Source organism: Folsomia candida, unplaced genomic scaffold, assembly GCF_002217175.1.
Source record: "Folsomia candida strain VU population unplaced genomic scaffold, ASM221717v1 Fcan01_Sc030, whole genome shotgun sequence".
NCBI lineage: Eukaryota > Metazoa > Arthropoda > Collembola > Entomobryomorpha > Isotomidae > Folsomia > Folsomia candida.
The window spans coordinates 614,463-633,514 of NW_019091222.1; the positions used below are offsets into that span (position 1 = coordinate 614,463).

General features: G+C 36.8%; 2 protein-coding genes across 3 annotated transcripts; one reads left to right on the forward strand and one right to left on the reverse strand.

Annotated features, from left to right (window-relative positions):
• Nucleotides 1-5,891: 5,891 nt before the first annotated feature.
• Nucleotides 5,892-8,258, forward strand: LOC118439073 (pristinol synthase-like). 2 transcript variants are annotated; one of them, XM_035860098.1, is made up of 2 exons: nucleotides 5,892-6,506; nucleotides 7,912-8,258. In XM_035860098.1, exons 1-2 carry the CDS (start codon nucleotides 6,153-6,155, stop codon nucleotides 8,233-8,235), a joined length of 678 nt encoding a protein of 225 aa, XP_035715991.1. In that variant the 5' UTR covers nucleotides 5,892-6,152; the 3' UTR covers nucleotides 8,236-8,258. The 2 variants fall into 2 exon arrangements, 1 of the variants encoding a protein (XP_035715991.1); XR_004837213.1 differs by lacking the exon at nucleotides 5,892-6,506 and adding an exon at nucleotides 6,773-7,703 and having other exon boundaries at nucleotides 7,912-8,038.
• A 293-nt stretch (nucleotides 8,259-8,551) lies between these two features.
• Nucleotides 8,552-11,243, reverse strand: LOC118439072. The gene is made up of 3 exons (XM_035860097.1): nucleotides 10,612-11,243; nucleotides 9,620-10,124; nucleotides 8,552-8,807 (listed from the first exon to the last, which is right to left on the reverse strand). Exons 1-3 carry the CDS (start codon nucleotides 10,779-10,781, stop codon nucleotides 8,574-8,576), a joined length of 909 nt encoding a protein of 302 aa, XP_035715990.1. The 5' UTR covers nucleotides 10,782-11,243; the 3' UTR covers nucleotides 8,552-8,573.
• Nucleotides 11,244-19,052: the final 7,809 nt, after the last annotated feature.

Consider the following 19,052-nt stretch of genomic DNA (forward strand, 5'->3'; position numbering starts at 1 on the left):
GCATCCATATCTTGGAAAAATCTTACAACACCGCCATGATGCACGGCCTCCTTCCCGCCATGATTTTTTGCTCACCCGCCGTCCAAGTCGTCGGCCTCTTTGTATGCATCAGTTTCCGCGACGAGCTGGAAAATCCCGAATTTCTCGTCTTTCCCCTCATGGTCCTGAACGCAGCGATAAACAACATCGTCACTTTTACGATGGCGGCGGCCGTGCAGAATGCATCGTTCAAGGGTCTGCTCGCCATTCGCCAGAAGGCCACGAAGCCGCAGAGACAGCCCACGGTGTCAAGAGAGCTTAAATCCTGCTCCCTAATGAAGATCCGAGTGGGCGAGGGCAGCTGTCTCGATCGAAACACGCCCCTCGTCATACAAACCTTCTGCATTAACCAAACCGTCAGTCTCACCGTTCTCCGGTCGTCGAAGGTGTAAATATGCATTTGAATGTGTTAATCTTCTATGAAAATTGTGTGACAGAATATCCTTTGGTAACCATAAGTACCTATTCACACTCACTCATCCTGGAGAATTAGTGAATGAATGATTACTTAACCCAGTAAATGAATGAATAATAAATTAATACTTTTTAAAATATATTTTTAGATTGTTATTTCTTCATTTAATTATTTATTGATTTACCACATGTGAAGAATTGATGAATGTTTTACATTCATTTTATTCATGTTTTCCCCTTGTTTAATAAATCGATGAGGCAACTTAAAAAATGCATACAGTAAAGACTAATTTGAGGTTGCACGTACTTATAATGAATAGATAAGTAATGAATATGAAATAACTTTTTTTATTTCGAATAAATGAATAAATGAATTTATTTTTTCTCAGTCTTGAATGAGTAAATATTTTTGAGCAAGCCAACTTTTCTACAAATCTGTGAACACGTTGAGCCAATAAAAATATGTAGTTCGTCAAACAAATATATTTCCTTTACATTGTGCTACAAATTCCTTTTTATCAAGAATATATATTTAGTGTCATTGTAAATACCTATGTAATATTTTCAAATGTGATAAACAATGAGTCATTTTTTCAAATCATTTGTAATTTATTCAATTACGTCATCCACCTTGTCGAAACTAGATAGTTAAATATAATCAATCTATCCTTGTAGTAAATTTAAAATTTATCAAAGTTTTCAATGTTGAGTAATTCTTCGAATTTTACACTCGATTTGGTGGAATATTGTGATCAAAATTAGTTTCATGCTAGGACTCACTACCATTTAAATTTGTCCAACTTGGCAACAACACAAATAAATAGTTTCAATAAATAAATAATCCACACCGGTTGTACATAATCATTTAATCCGCAAAGGCGTACATAAATATTTTAGCCGACACTCACCACCCTGGGATTGGGCAGGATGTGTGTAGTTATGTCATCAGGGAAGAACTGTCCCACTAAATATTTAATAATTTCCTAATAGTAGTTGTAGGAGAGCGTCTTAATTTCTTAGCACCCCATATTCGCAACACGGCGTAACGATGCCCCACAATCGTGCTCATTAACCTCTTTCGGACTACTAATTTTTAAATAAAATTTCCCTTCGGTACGATTTTGATTTCATAATTATACATGATATCAACCAATTAAAATTTTCCACCAGTTTCCAATATTCGAGTTTAACCCCACGAAAAATCCACTTTTTAACATTGGTCGGTATAGGGAAAATTCCAAAATTTTAGGAGAAAAATGTCGAAAAAAAATCTACTTTTCACCATCGAATTTCCCACAAAATACCGAAGACATATTCTTCTTCAAAGAAATTTTGGCGTCAAGGAAATTTTTGCAGTACACACATTTGTGTATTTCGTTGTAAATGGAAAAATAAATACTACACAAATGTGTGTTCTTCGTCGATAAGAGTTTAATCAATTCACATCAGCAAACTCTCTCTCGTTATTTATGCAGTATACTATTTATTTAGAGAAATATGTACTTAATTAATCTTAGCATACATCTGCATATTGATTTCTTCTACAGTCAAGGATTCAAGTCCACAATTAGATTTATGTAGATATGTGTGAAAAGGATTGAGAAACTTTTGCAGATACTTACATATTTCATAATTATGTATCTTCATGTTTGCCAAGTATTTTTGCTGGTGCTGCAATTTTTTTCAACTATGAACTCCCCCCACTCAGCAAAGGGGGAGGCAGAATAAATAAAAATGCAAGGCTAAAACTGATAAAAATTATATGCATAAAAATCAGTTCCACATATCCAGAAGATCTCATCAAAGTCCAATTTTGTGTGTGAACAAATTACGATTTCAATGTTTTATTGTCACTCCTAATTTTAATTAACATGTACCGTCAATTTATTTATTTTACTCATTTAGTCAATTTATTAATTTATCTATTTCCTTTTAACACCTAAATACATAATTCCATTCCTTCCACGGGAATTCTTTACACATTTGATTTACCCGAATGCTTAAAACTATGCACCTGAGGAAATAATTCCGACAATAAACTATTCCCTATTTATTTGGTCCAATTATTATTTAACCAGTAGCTAAATAAATTGCTTATTAAATATTATAATGCCTTCATACATACCTATTTATTAACTCTTTCAACACCCATACCTCCATCAAAAGTTCCACGTGGAACTTATTAAGAAATTATGAGGGTCTAAATTCCTTAAACATATCCCAACAAAAATTCGTCCAATTTTCCTTATTCGAACAAAATATGTTGGGGCCGTACATAGCGCACAAGATCGATTTTCAGGGAATTTTGACCCATACCCGCCCCATGTTATAATTAACATGGGAAGCATATGTCGCCTTAACCCGTGCCCCCTCCCCTCAATTTGATCACATGCTTTCTGCCCAGTCCCAGATCAAATATTTGACAGGTGTACGTGACCAGGTCCTTGAAACTGATTTCTTACGCACGTGGATCATGATCGTGATCCATCCTGCAACTCACAAGGCACGTCTCTCACATGTACAACTCAGATTTGCATGTAAACTTTTACACTCTAATTTGTTCGCCAGAAAAAAATATAAAAATGTGCTTGCATTTAAGTACATTTTGATTTCTCACAATTCAATAATTTCATCATGAATTTCTAACGGGTTTCCAGCTTAAACCTCGTGTTTTAAAAATCCTGGAATTTTTCCAACTTTATGGGGAGAACCAAAGCTTAACTAATTTGTTAAAAATCAAATCGTCGCAAAATATGAATTTCATACTTCTCGAGTTTCTACAAATCTTCCAAATTTCTTAAACTGTTGTAACGTTTTAACTTTTCAGTTTTACAAGATTTGTAATAAATTATGCAAGAGATTTTAAATAAACCTGTTTCTGATTTAATGAGAGCTTACAATTCCAGGATTTTAAAATCTCAACTGAAAAAAAATTAAAATTTCTAAAGCGTTCTTATGAAATAGGAATGTTGTAAAAATCAAAATATATTATCACGCTTACTTGTTTTGGTGAAAAGATAATTTCCATGTAAATCTGAACGTTACATTTAGAAAACCTGCATTGATAGTAATAGCTAGTTTTACGATTATCAATTATAGGCATCCGCTGGTGAATGTTCAGGGCAGGGTTACAAGTGATATATATCACTGAGTGAGATTTAGTGAGATTTAATGATATATATCAATCCTCTCACTTGGGGCTGAGTGAGAAATATGAGAAATAATGAGATAAACTTTTAGTTCATGACCCCGTCCGCTAGGTGGCGCTAGTGCATGGCTCACAAATCTCACTATATCTCATATTTCTCATGTCTCACTATTTCTCATTATATCTCAGTGAGATGAGATTTACGAGGGTGAGATGAGATTTCTGCAACCCTGGTTCAGGGATAAACTGATTTTCTTGCATTAGGCATTTTACACCGACACTGGCGTGTGCATACGTACCTACATACGTATCTACATACATAAGTTCTGAAAAAATGCATAAAACCTAACTACCTTGTCTATCATCAAAACGAAGTAAAAATTATATGCATGCGTTACACAAGGTGCACCAACAATGCTAAATATCTCGCCAAATCAATAAAACCCTTTATTTCCACATGCATTACGTATTAGAAACTCTTTGTTTTTTATGTATGTATTTACTTCATCCAGACGCATAATTATTCAGGTTTGATTACTTGTAACTTAATTCTAAATCGTTTTCGGGATCGTAAGGTCCGATTTAATTTTTCTGCAGAGTCTTGACGTAATTCTTGATCGTAGATGTGCTACCTAACTAAAAATTATACTTAATTTTATAATATTCTCATTTTATATAGTAGGTATTGTAAATTTATTTATTTAATCAAATTTATCTTTAATCAATTTCCTGCATCACTACATATTCCCACGGAATACACGCGTATCAATCTTCTGGCATACATAAATCTGCCATATAAATAGGTACCAAATTCTACTCTAAACTCGTCATTTCCTCGCTTTCAACCGACTTCTAAACAAGTTTTAAAATCCCTAAAATCTTCAAAATGGTAGGGAAACCAGTCGAGACTTTAAACGGGGTGGATTCATCCCACGACCAAAAACCCAACAAAATCTCGCCTTCCCCGGAACCACTTATCGTCCGCGGAGTTCCGAACGATGCCGACGCTTATCTTACCCGTCTGGGCAGGGTCGTCTTCAAAACGGGTAACACTTCAAAGTACGAACTCGTTCACCCCATCGCCATGGGCTCCATCTACAATTTGAAGAACGGGAAGAGTGCGCAGAAATTCCACAAAGCGGTGCAAGGTAATTTAAAGCCCCACTTATGAAGCTGAAATTTGCCACTTGATTAAATACATGAGACCTCCCACCGGCTTAAATTTGCACTATTTATGATTTTAGAGCCCCTTAATTAGCCAGTTGTTGACACGTAATTAGATGAATCCCAACTTAAAATGGGGGTCTCCTAGCGTATGCCCACAGATTTTGACCAAACTAGCGTCAATCGATCACAAATATAATTAGTATGAAATCTGCAAATGGAACTATCTGCCAATGCGCAGGTTTGACCGAGGTATTTGCATCCAAAGCGGGAAAAATGCGAGGCAAATTTGGAAAATGGAAAATTTGCAAGCTGTGGGGATGCGTTTACCTCCCCTTTTTATGCAAATATCTCCGCAAAACTTGACCATTGACAGATAGTGCCATTTGCAAATTTCATACTAATTATATTTGTGATCGATTGACGCTAAATTGGTCCTAATCTGTGAGCATACGTTGGGAGACCTCCATTGTCAGACTAAAGTATTCGAAAATTTGCAAGGTGTCCCCTGGACGTTATGGACGAGTCACGGGACGACCCCCAATTTCTGGTCGCCAACGAAAGAAGACCTCGTCATTCCGGACTGCGAGTTGCTCCAGTACCTCCCGTGGGGACAATTCCCTCGGACGGATTTGTACTACGAGGCAGTAAAAAGGTCCGAAGATTTATTCGCGAAACAGTCTGCGTCGTACGGTTTTAGAGAAAAGTGGGCGAACGGGAACTGGTTGAAGACGGGAATTTCGACGCTGTGTGCGCTAACAGCTTTGGGGTCATCGATGGACGACGTCGCCCCGTTCACATTGATGATGGGAACGTTCCTATTTATAGGTAGGTTTTGAGTATTGTATGTCAAACTGCACGTTGTTTTCGAGATTCTTCAAAAATAAATTATTTCGACAGCAATAACAAATAACACTTTAAAAAAAATATGAACTTATATATTTTCGTTTTAATTTTTTTTATTTAATGTATTTATTGAGATATTTCCCGTGGGGGCCCTCAGCTTTTTTGTTGCTCCTATGGCCCTGGAAAATCAAGCCATTGTGGAGGAACAATATTGAATTTTGCCAATTCAAAAGAAATTTTAAAATAAGTCTTTTCTCCAAAAACCGATCACATCTTTTTCGCACATGTCACACATACATTTAATTAATATTTTAAAACAATAACATACCCAAACATATTTCAAAACTTATCTATTTATGTAGATGACACCGTCGACAACCACTCTCTTTTCAAAGAAGTTCCTGCCTCGATCGTGGGAAAGGTTGCCGACAACTTCAATGCTGTCGTGCGTGGCGCGTCCGTTTCCGACGTGGCAACTACATTTGGAATAGAACCCGCCAAATTCAACCGTCTCTTCCCCGACTACACCCCGCTCACCCATATGATCACCGAACTTCGGGGACAAATCACGAAACCCGATAACTCTGGGTTTTACGCCATTGAAGAGTTTCTAGCTTACACGAGAGCTCTCACGCCAGAAGCCGAACTTCGAAAGGCCCGTTCTGAAGGGAACAAGATCAAATTTGAGGATTACGTCGACGTTCGGCGGGACTCGGTCGGAATATATCCATGCCTCGAGATGGTCTCTTTCGTCCGGGGTGTCAAGGTGCCCCAAGATATTCGGGATGACGACCTATTTATCAAACTTAGAAAAATGTGTGCTGTCCATGTCGTTTTTGTGAATGACCTTTACTCAGTGAGACGTGAGGTCTTAGCTGGAGAACCATTTAACGCGGTACGTTTAAAGCTTATTTTGTCTAAATAATTTAGATTCTCATCCTCCTTTAATGCCTAAATATTCTGAAATGTTAACCTCTTTCGTACTATTTATTAAAAAATTCACTTGAGTACGATATTCGATTCATCTGGTGGCAACCAATCATATTTTCATGATTTCCTACAAAAATAAATTTTTATGTCAACGAGTTTCCAAGTGTCGAGTTTTTTGCTGAAAATCACAAAAAATCAACATTTTAACATTGGTCGAGATCTTTGAAGGTGTGAAGAAAACACTTCCAACTGATTGACAAATAATCTGATTTATTCACCAGCTGCGACCGGTTTCGCCATAAAGTACAGCTTCTTCAGGCTACGAAATTATAGAAAATTACAAAATAATTAATATAAAATAACATAAAGTGAATTAAATTTCCAATTAAGTTTGAATATAAAAGTATATACATATGTATATGCACATGCATATTCACATGCTTATTCACATAAGTGTAATTGTGTTCTTAAATAATCTGGTAAAATTAAAGACTTTAGTAAGTTTTGTAACAGAATTTCAAAAATTATCTGCTGAGTGACTTGTTATAGTTTGTTTTTTAAAAATGTTAATAAGTTGTTTACAAGTTTCTTAAACTTTTTTTGGGCAAATATTTTTTTCATATGTTACGCCTCGAGTTGAGTACAAATTGATACTGTTATCCAGTTTTATGTTGCTGGCCAGTGTACCTTTTTAGTTGGGTAGTTTTTTTGTAAGATATAATTAAATTAAGGTTTGTTAATATTTGTTTATATTTTACATTTTGACCTTTCTTTGCTTCACATACAATAAAATCTATAAATAATTTCTTAAAACCATACATATTCTTGTAGAACGGCATGACAATAAACACTTTTTCATGCATCTCTTTTTCATGTAAGTTGACATTGGTATATTTACATAACACAGTAGGATTATTATGTTTTAAATGCTTTATCACAAGTTGAGTTTTTGGCTTAAGAATATCATGTCTGCTTATCTGATTAATTTTCAATAAACATTTATGTAGTACATTCAAAGGATAACCCCGTTTTGAAAATTTTCCGAATAACATATCAATTTGTTTCACAGCATTTTCAGGATCGGAACATATCTTTTTTATACGTAATGCTTGACAGTACGGAAGAGATTCAATGAGAGATTTTGGGTGGTTTGATTCGTAGTGTAAAAAAAAAATTTGTCAAGAAAAATATCCAAAGAAATCAACGTTTTACCAAATAGTTTTCCACAAAATACTCGTATCTTGAGAAATTTTTAGAAATCTGCATTTTTAAAATACGTGATATGAAGTATTTGGTCCTCAAAGGACATATGACGAGTTTACGGTGAAAACGGTTACTCTATTTAACGCCAGTTTTTTTTCATTTTTCAGGCCAACCTTCGCTACCTCAATGGCGAATATGGCGGAGATTTTGCCAAGTGCTTCCAGTCCGTGGTTGACGACACGAACCAAATCTGCATCGATTTCGAGGCCATGTACCCGGACCTTTTGGAGAGATACAAGGACCACCCAGGTCGAGACGGGATGACCGACTATGTCAACATTATGCGCGGATGGATGGACGGGCATGCCTATTGGATGCTACTGTGTGACCGCTACCTCATCGACGAGTTCAAGTGTATCCTGCACATGGATGAGAGCGAGATTCAGCTGGACGATATCGACGTTCGCTATGGCGGGGCGTATGGATATTAACACGAAAATTATGGCCGATTATAAAAATTTGGACTGCTCCCTTCCATACTACATATTATTAAAGCTTGCAATAAATAAAATTTAACAATAAAAGTATTGTTTAATGAACAATAACCGAATATTTAAAGAAAGGTTTAACTTCAAACTATCGTGTTTTTACGAATGGTATCAATTGCCAAGTACTTTTGGCAAAAGCAAGAAATTTGTCACTCACATGTCATCACAAACATTCTCCGCAGCATTTTGTTTAGTACAAAGTACACTTTTTTTATAGGTATCTATTCATACATATGTTTTATGAATTTTGCGTACTTGATTAAAAATATTTATATAACAAGTTAATAATGTGTACAAAATTGAGTATGACGAACGTACAAGAACGTACAGAGTTTTCTGGTAACTTGATACTTTAACAGAATTGGAAGAAACACATGGTCTGCAAACGAGCTGTTAAGCTTTTCTCTAATCGTTAGACATTTCCACATATTTGGACCAGCCACGTCAAAAACATCGCGCAATATTCGATACAGCAGAAAGTTTGGTGTCCCTAGCAAAGTAATCCTTTCCAGACCCTGCATTAATTAATAAACAGAAAGCATAAGTATTTTATTAACAGATAGTACGATCCATTTTTATTGTCGTTTCCTCCATCATTTACACTCTTTGAAATTTTATGGCTGGGACATTTGAATTCAGTTAATTATGTGTATATCTAAGTATTTAGTTGTATTGTTTTACGTTTTGGTTGGACAAAAAATTGATTGGTTGCAGATTTTAGCGTTGCGAAAATTATTGGTTTTGGTTGGAAGAAAATAAATTTTGGTTGGGCACTTTAAATTTGACCCAATATTTTCCCACCAAGGGACCATTCAAATGGAAAGATGAGTACCACATCATTCCTCATGTTTGACATCATAGCTTACAATGCGATGGTGTGAAGTGTAACCCTCCGATTTGGTTGAAATTTCGAAATTATGTGGTCCATGTCAATACAACCAACGTTTCTTCAGGCAGTTTGTGCGATGAGCAGAATTTATAAAAATATTTTAGGGCAAAGTTGAAAAATGTGAGATTTTTAGCACGGCGAAAGAATTGAAGTTGAGTTTGCTTCCTCCGCGTGGTAAAAATCGCCCGTTTATCAACTTTGGCCTTAAATATTTTGCCAAATCCTGACCATCGCACAAACTGCCTGAAGAAACGTTGTTTGTGTTGACATGGACCACATAATTTCAAAATTTCAACCAAATCGGAGGGTTACAATTCACACCATCGCATTTTTGGACAAGTTCCCTTGTCAAAACCGGCCATTTAGTAAAACTTATGGTCACCAGAGCCAGTAGAGTCATGTCTATCACCAATAACAATTCTTATAAAGTGTACAAACCTGGAAAATACTATCCACCAGACATACAGCACCCGGCCACCAGTGGAACCCTGCTGCAATTGTGTACCTCTCAAATATTTCGAGGTAAACTTCCCTCACCGACTTTAGGTCTGGTTGGAGTGCAATGTTGTACTTGTCTTCAAGGCCTAAAGTATATCCGAGGATGGCCCAAAAATGGTTGAAAGCCCAGAGATCATCCTCGCTTGGGCGGAAAATTCCAAACCGTTCCGGAAATAGGATGGGATAACCGACAAAGGAGAATTGTGTGAGGGCAAGTGCATGCTGATTGAAGGGGATGAAGTCCTTACTTTCCCCAAAAGTTGGCGGGATACGCCTCTGGCACAGCGGGATGTTTGATTCTTCAAGATCTTTATGAAACGAGGGCCAAGCTGCGATAGGGGTGTAGGCAGAATAGTCGCGTGAATTTAGATTAATTCCCTCACGCGAAATTTTGCTTGATATGGTTCTCGCAAGTTTTAACTGTAGCATCCTGACTCTTTTTAGACTACTTATTAAACAACATATCATGATTAACGAATATCAAGTTACCTTCTTTTTATCTTGATTGCATACCTGTTCAAAAAAACGTTTGATCATTCATAACCCATTAAATTATGTAACAACTTCCTGGGAAAGATATATTCATTAATTCTTCATTTACTCAAAATTTAAAAATCAACATTTATTCGTTATTCATTTCTTATTCATTTTATCTTAAATTCGTCTTCTGAGACGAATTTCTCAATTCATCCGTATTAACCAGGTCTACAGTGAAAAACAAATAATGAGTAAAATTATTAACTCCCACTTCACGAATATGAAATTAATAAATATTTACATAACCAAACTCCATTAAATATTCAATCGTACAAAAATGTTGAAAAAATTCTAACTCATTATTCATAAAGTTTATTGAATAATAAATGAATAATTTATCCATTCGCTATGAATAAATGAATTTGAACAGGTATGTTTGCTTGGTTTGAAGGTACCTTTTCGCAACCTCCGCAAATTCTCCTCCGCCTGGACCAGATCCCCACGGAAGTTCATCATACCAGGACAAAATTTCCGTCGTGGTGGAATAATAACGCTTAGCTGCACTTTCCGGGCTCGATGAACGCCCCGTGAACAGCAGGACATTAACCAAATCCGGATGCGGCATGGTGGTCAAGCCGTACGAGTGCGATATCGAGATTGCGAGGATGTTACCTCGAGCGAATTTCTGCCCTCGTCGCGCCAAATTTAAATCAATCCAGTCCGGAGCAGACACACGTTGTTTAAGGTTGTCTTCTGAAATTGCTTGAGGAATGGAACGAGCACTTTCAAAGTCTTGTAATACTTGCTTCAAATCGAATACGGAGCGACTGCAAAAACAAAATAAAAAATAAAAATAAATAGCACAAGAAAATATTTTATTACTAGACTGGCTAGAAAATATTTTCGTAATTGGTGGATACGAAATTTCTGAAACGCAGGTGTCAAAAATTCATTTAAAACCTAAAGTAAATATTATACATTTCAGGCTTTGCTAGTGATCAGAACTTGGAAATACATAATCTGCCCAATTTATGGGTCAGAATCTGAATAAATGAATAAATAAATATTTAAACTTTATTTAGCTTCAAAAATTTCACAACCACACATCCTTCAAATGCAAACGAATTGTTGAAATCTTACAAAGCAGGATTAACTTTTGGTCTTGAATAATCGAACTCCATCCTTTCTTGTTATCCACCTAAGAGAAAATGTTCACATCAATATCTACGGTAGGAAAATTCAAGCCAAGCCTACCAAGTACTTGAAAAACCTTGATAAGTATATGTGCACTTGAGTCATGAATAACGGGGATAGCTAAATCTGAAAGCTATTAAAATTCTTCTAATTTATGTAATAAGGGGAACTTCAATACTTTACAGCAACTGATTTTGATGCCATTTGCATATTGTACAATAAACGTAATGAGTGTACTACATACGTAAAACACAAAATTGCTACGCTCTAAAATGAATTTAAAGCTGTTCTAAATTTACTCTCAGATAATTTTACACAACGATTGAGCAAATTTTACCCATTTTTTGGCATCCTCCTTTTCACTCAACTTTGGTTAAACCTATCGCAACTTATGTTTATAGTCCACATGTCCAAATAGCATCGAAATCCGTTATTGGCCAGCACGGAACCTTTCCTTCAAAACATTGACACAACCTGCGGAGAATACCTCAAGCCAATAAATGTTAAGAATAAATTACATGGGAAAATTTAATTCCTTCTGAATTGATATGACCTCACCCGACCGAACCATCCTGTTTTCCCACAGGTTGGGTTAGGTACTTCTACGAAGTACCTCAATTTAAATATCAATTTTCAATTTTAAATAAACCTATATTCAAGTGTTAATCACATTCAGTCTATCAGACTGGTCTAACACACCAATCTAAAAATATGTCTATACGAAGTAATAAAAAACTACGTACATATGTGCATAGTCTGATTTTCTAAAGAAGAGGCTTTTTTACTTGTAAAGTTTATGGCGGGCAGACTTCTCCTTTCATAAATCCAACCATACTAAAAAAGTACGTATTCAGGCACATTATGTAATGGATTGGGGTACTTGGTAGAGGTACCCAGCCCAATAAATAAATAAAATTTTCATTTAGCCCTTTCACAGCAATAAAAATAAATTACATAATATATACATTTCAGTTCCGCTTGATTATTTGGTACTCTTAAATATTTATGTAAATACATACAATGCGACGGTATGCAACAGTGTTGTTGCATACCGTCGCAATTTAAGCGACTTAAAATTTAAAGCGAGCGAGCAGCCTTAAAATTTAATTTTGGGAGAAAGGATTAATATGGCATATAGCTATTTTTGAATTATGTGCAACCACTCCCCCTTTAAAAATTGGGGAATAAAATCGGGAAACATGAGAAATCAAATGTGCCTTCGGTACAATAAGAATAAAACCTCAACTTGCTTTTGCATTTGACTTCCCCCTTGAATACGGATATTTTGATGCATCAAAAGTTTCAAAATTCGAAAATTGGCGGTTTTTACACATACACATAAATTATTAAAAAACTCAAGGTACCAGCCATTCACTTCGGACAACCTGATGCCAAATTTTTCTCCTTAGGAAGGGCTACAGTTTCAGCTCTTGTTGCCCGAAGGGAAACGCTGGTACCCTGAGAAAGTTGGGGTCAAAGTTTCTATGGGAGGGACTTATTTTGCAAGAGCCGTAACAAACTCTGGCCACTAATGAGATATGTAAGTCAATTACCCAACTTACTAAAATTTGTGATATTTTAATTACCTAATCACCCCAAATTTAAAACTAAAGCTTTTTTGAATTTATACGAAAGTGCCATACGACAGTGCCATACGCAGAGATCCGTGATTAATGAATTTTTTTGTGGGATTAAGGATTAAGGATTAATGTTATTCCGGGATTAGATTAGTCCAGGATTAATTAAATAATTCAATTTGCTGGGATTAAGGATTAAGGATTAATTAATCCTGATTAATTCATGATTAAGGATTAATATAATTTTTATTTTCCTGCACAGAATTATCGACACAGCGATATTAATGTGTCAAATCTCAAATACTTACAAAACGTGCAATATATAGTAGTGTGCGTTAAGTAATCAATGTTGGAATAATATCCCCGCCAATTACGGCAAGTTTTGGTGCACGAGCTATGCCCCTGGCCTTTACAGAGCCACAAGACTTGTCAAGTTCTTCGACATCAAAAAATGTGCCGGTCAAAACGAATGGCAAACCTTTCAGTTCAGTTAGATTCCTGTTCGCCATGATTAACGATTGAATCAGTACTTTTATGGAAGCAACAATATAAAGTTAAAAAATATAATGCATGCTAGATAATTTCAGGAGAGGAAAGTAGAAAGAATGGAAAAATATCACATGGTTGAGAATAACTGTTACCTTGCTCATTCGCAGTATTAATCTCTCGCGAGAATTAATCCTAATCACGATTAAGGATTAATAATTTGGGCATGCTTCGTCGGGATTAAGCATTAAGGATTAATGGAGCAAAAATATTTCGTCGGGATTAAGGATTGATTTCACACATTTTTTTGTTGGGATTAAGCATTAAGGATTATTAATCCTTAATCTCAATCCTTAATCACGATTAATTAATCACGGATCTCGGGCCATACGGCACTGTCGCAACGACAGCCGACAGCCAGCGGTGGTGGTAGATACCCACCAGAATCCGATTCTCACTCTGCCTCTCGCCAAATATCGAAACGAGTTTTGTACTACACTTGGGCTGGCTCTCCTCGGATGGCAAAGGTCCTGTGTAATGTGATTTTTACCAGTCGAAACCTTGGTTAAATTAATCTGTAATTAGTAAAAACAATTTGTATCCTGCATCCTGAAGCGAACTTAAATTTTGTGAATAGATTTAAAATTCAACCCATTTAAAACATATGCGTCCCGTCTTGCACGGGACGGGCAAGACGGGACAGCTTGTCGTCCCGTCTTGTCTTTATATTTCGTCCCGCAGATTGTAACAAGACGAGACAAGACGTATAATCTTGTCTTGTCCCATCTTGTGGGGAGCCCTATGCAACACTGATATAAATAAATTTTATTGCCTTATTGTGTAATGGTTGGCAAACCAGTTTTGTTAACTGATTTCCATTAACACTTGAATAAAGGTTGACCTGACTTAACACTCCGAAACCTTATTAGGCTGCCAAGTTAGGGAATGCAACGAGTACTCGTCTAGACTCGGTTCTCGCTGAACTGTTGTTTATTTATGTTGTCATATTGTACATGCATATCTTATGTATGTGAACAGATCAGAGGTCAACGCCGCCGATTTCACGCCGCCGCGCCGCCATACGCCGATGGCATTTTAAGCGCCGCCGACGCCGATAGCTTTTACGCGCCGCCGACGCCGATAAATCTAATTCCCTATTCCTTCAACATTGAGACGCGCTGAAAAATCCGTATTAAAGTGGCGCCGCCCCAAAATTGCGCCCCCGACAAACTCGTCCGCGTTGATTTCTGGTACAGATTGGATCGTATCCGATATATTTTTTATTCTAGAAACGGATCTCTGAAAACACGGATCCTACTCATTACTACTCAACTCTGGCATTGACGTGGACTACACAAATTTACAATTTCAGCCAAATCAGAGTGGTTCACACGACATTATTCGCATTGTTAGTCAGAATAAACTTGAGGAACGATGAGGAAATTGATCTAATAATTTGTAACTTCACTCCACGTTTGCGTACTTACTTACTTACGTACACATTAACTAAACGTTGACTGCTAAGCAACCAATTTTTGTAATTTTTCTCATTTTACAGATTCTGTATTGCACATGTATGTCTTGATAAAGAGTAATACATATGTAGTATTCTAAACGTCGATAGATTTAAAAGTTTTCACCATTTTCCACTAAAACTTCCGTGTATAAATCTAAATTATTACTTACTCTCTTTCCTTCCTATTGTATCTCTTCTAGTCCTAACCTTAAAAATAATATTTACCCCAATACCCATGTATTCGCAGCCTAGGTTGCAAAATAAATCCATAAAATTTATGTAGGTGTACCCATATCTATCTCGGAAATGGTTTGAAAAAAAGTGGGCATAAACTATGTAAATTCATAAGACGAGGAGCCCGTACATACGATTACTTCCATTAACCAGGGTTACATACAAGTGGTATATATCACCTAGTGAGATTTAGTGAGATTTAATGATTTATATCAATCATCTCAGTTGGGGCTGAGTGAGAAATGTGAGAAATAATGAGATAAACTTTTAGTTCATGACCACGTCAGCTAGGTGGCGCTAGTGCATGGCTCATAAATCTCACTAAATCTCATATTTCTCATGTCTCACTATTTCTCATTATATCTCAGTGAGATGAGATTTCTGCAACCCTGCCATGAACCTTATGTACAGTAAAATAAGGGCAACATTGACATGCTATGCAAATGTGCACATGCATTGATGAAACGCAAGGGAGACAAAGTGGTACTTAAAGGACATCAGGCCTTCAAAAACCCAAACTCACTGCTTTCCTAACCTAACCTAACAAAATTATTTCGTAGATAAAGGAATTTTGTATTTTTATTTTGAAGCTATTTTTAATTTTCTAATTTTTAAACTTGGTTAATGTATTTTAAGCACAAAAGTACACTTAAAATGTGCCATACGGGGGGATATATATGGGTTTCGAGGTTGAATTGTTTCTAAAATTCCCCTACTTCCATATATTCAACTGGCAATTTTTGAAACCTGCAGGTTTCAAAAACCACGGGGATGACCATGATCATCCCCGTGGTTTTTTTGCAAAAAGAAAATTTTACAAAGAAAGTACAAGTTTAATTTTTTTCTTCAACGAGAAGATATATAAATATAAAATAGATGAAAAATAATTATTATAAATTAAATATATTTTTATTTTCAATAAAAATCAAAAATTTTACCCTTCTAACTTTGCAAAATCTTCATTTTGTAAAAAAACCCATAGTTATGAAAACATCTTAAAATCGAAATTTGAATATATAGAAACAGGGAAAGTTGAGACACAACAATTTAAACTCAAAACCCTTATGCTATTGCACCTTAAAAAATGAGACGAACTCATGGGACGAAGAGGGACCGTGTAGAAAGCATGTAATCGAAGGCATCCTATTGTTTCATGTTAATTATAACATGGGGCATATATTAATCACACTGGGGGTGGGTGTCAAATTTCCTTGAAAATCCATCACATGCTTTATGCACGGCCCCCAGAGTAAAATTTTGCAGATTGTATACAATCTGCAAAAGGAGGAGGCACCCTTCTTATGGGAAACCTGCCTGCCGTCGAATTTTCTGAATTTTTGATATGTTGTAGACTTCGATGTGCTGAACAAAAGTCTCCATACCTCCGACCCCAGATTTTCACTGGTTTGACCTCCAACCGAGGTCAAAGGTCAATAGAACTTGGCCATAAATAAAAACATGCAAGATTTTGAAAATTTCTTGTGACTTATGTTGTTGATGGATTTTCAAAATTCCAAATGTTTTTGAAGCCTTGGACCGTTGGGCGAAATATATATTCCCAGATTTTTTAAATTCGACCACACCCCCCGGATATTGAGGTCATAAGGTCAACAAGCGAGATACATTTTTCCAACTAGTTATTTCAGTTTAAAATGGATGTATAATGGCTCGGTTACCAATTTTTGGCGAAATCACGGCGAATTGTAGGGTCGTCAAAGGAGAGCTCAGTAGGTCACACCCCTCTAATATGGGCCGTGGTGGGTGTGGTCGAAAGTGGAAACAAATGAGTAAAATCCGTTTCCACCATGGTTTCACAAATTAACCATCCCTATTTAACGTAATTTTGACCGTGTTATCCACCTCAACACAATGACCTTATGTTGTATGACCATGGGGGCAGGGGGTGTGGCTATCAGCGCTTTTGTATCAACTTGATCAATACCTGGCATGCGACATATCATTTTTCTCAGCGTGCCGAGGTGATTACGATGCAATACTTCAAATTTGGAAACCACACCCCCAGTGGGTGTGGTTCCCGGCGACTTTTCCAATCCTTTGCAGATAGGTCATGTAGCATATCATTTTTCTCAGCCAACTGAACAGATTACGATGCAATACTTCAAATTTGGAAACCACACCCCCAGTGGGTGTAGTTCCCGGCGACTTCTACAATCCCTTGCAGATAGCTCATGTAGCATATCATTTTTCTCAGCGGACCGAGGAGATTACGATGCAACACTTCGAATCTGGAAACCACACCCCCTGTGGGTATTGTTCGGCGTGATTTTCAGATCATTCGCATATAAGGCATGTAGCATATCATTTTTCTCAGCGAACTGCATGGATTCTGATTTGATACTTACAATCTCATAACCACACCCCCTCTGTGGGTGTGGTCTTTGGCAGCTTTACTCGTCCAGTAAATTCGGGCTGTCAATGTGCCAATTGACACGTCGACATATCATAATTGTCATAAATTTCAAATATAACTGACATTTAAAACGTGTCAATGTAAGTATTTGTCAAATTTGGTGACACATTGACATTGACATATTGGATATTTTTGACATTTTCACAAATCTGTCCTTCTGGCAACAATGAGTTAACTACAGTATCATGCATATATGATGATACAGTGTTTTCTACAAAATTCAAATTGTTGGTTCTCCACAACAGCTTATTATTTTAATCTAATTTGTGCACCATTTATTCACAGTGGCTATGAGTACATATGTGCAAAATGTTGAGTTAATTGAATGGAAACTGAACTTTCTATGAACATTTGAGTCTCGAAAAACGTAAATTGCATCGTGCATAAGTGTTGATACAGCCACGTCATCCCCTTCGATATTTTGTGTGACCACCGTTAGCCGCAATACCTGCTTGAATGCGCCTCGACATGGACTCCACTAACCCTTTGGTAACATTTTGACCAATGTTTGCCCATTCTTCTGTGATCACTACTTTTAGGGATACAAGGTTACTGGGTTTCGGTTCCGCGATCCGACGCTTCAGTGCTGACCAGAGGTTTTCAACGGGGTTGAGGTCAAGAGACTGGGTAACCCAATCTAACGTGTTTATCTTAGTCTCCTTCAGCCATTTGCGGATGATTTTGGCTTTATGTTTTGGATTTCCGTCCTGTTTGAATATGAATTTGCGAGCCAATTCAACTTATGTAGCAGACTGGCGGATATTTATTTTTAACAAATCCAGGTAAACCTCCTTAGTCATGACACCGTCGATAAATTCCAGTGTCCCGACACCTTTCCAGGCTATACTACCCCATGCCATGACTCTTCATGCAAAATTAACGGTTTTTTAGACCTAATCTTTTGAGCGAATAAACCATTGATTGGTTCACCTCCACCATGTTTCGTGGTGGGTCTAAGATTACGCTTTAAAAAGGTCTCCTTTGCCTTCCACCGCACTCATCTAACTCCATTAGAACCAAGGAGCACAATTTTGGTCCCATCCGGGAACAAAAAATTTTTCTAGTCGATAACGGTGCAAGTAGCCTTATGCAGTTCCCTGGCCTAACGCTTCTTCCGGTTTTTCTCTGGGAACCATGTCTTCTTTTTGGCAATTTCTCCGGAAAGTTCAACAGATTTTGGTCTGCGTTGTATCGTGGAAGGATGTAAATTAATTCCAAACCCGCTTTTCACTTGTGATGCAATTTTTTGGGCGGACAGCCCTGGATTCATCCTCACTTTCCTCACAATTGCCGTGTCTTGTCGTGAAGTGGTATGGCGTTTTCGACCTTGTCGGTGACGATTTACAACTGCATCAGTATTTTCCCATTTGTCGACAATGTGTTGGACGGTCGACATAGGGATTTCAAATTTTTCACCAATTTGTCCACCGTGAAACCCTTTTGGTGACACGATACAAT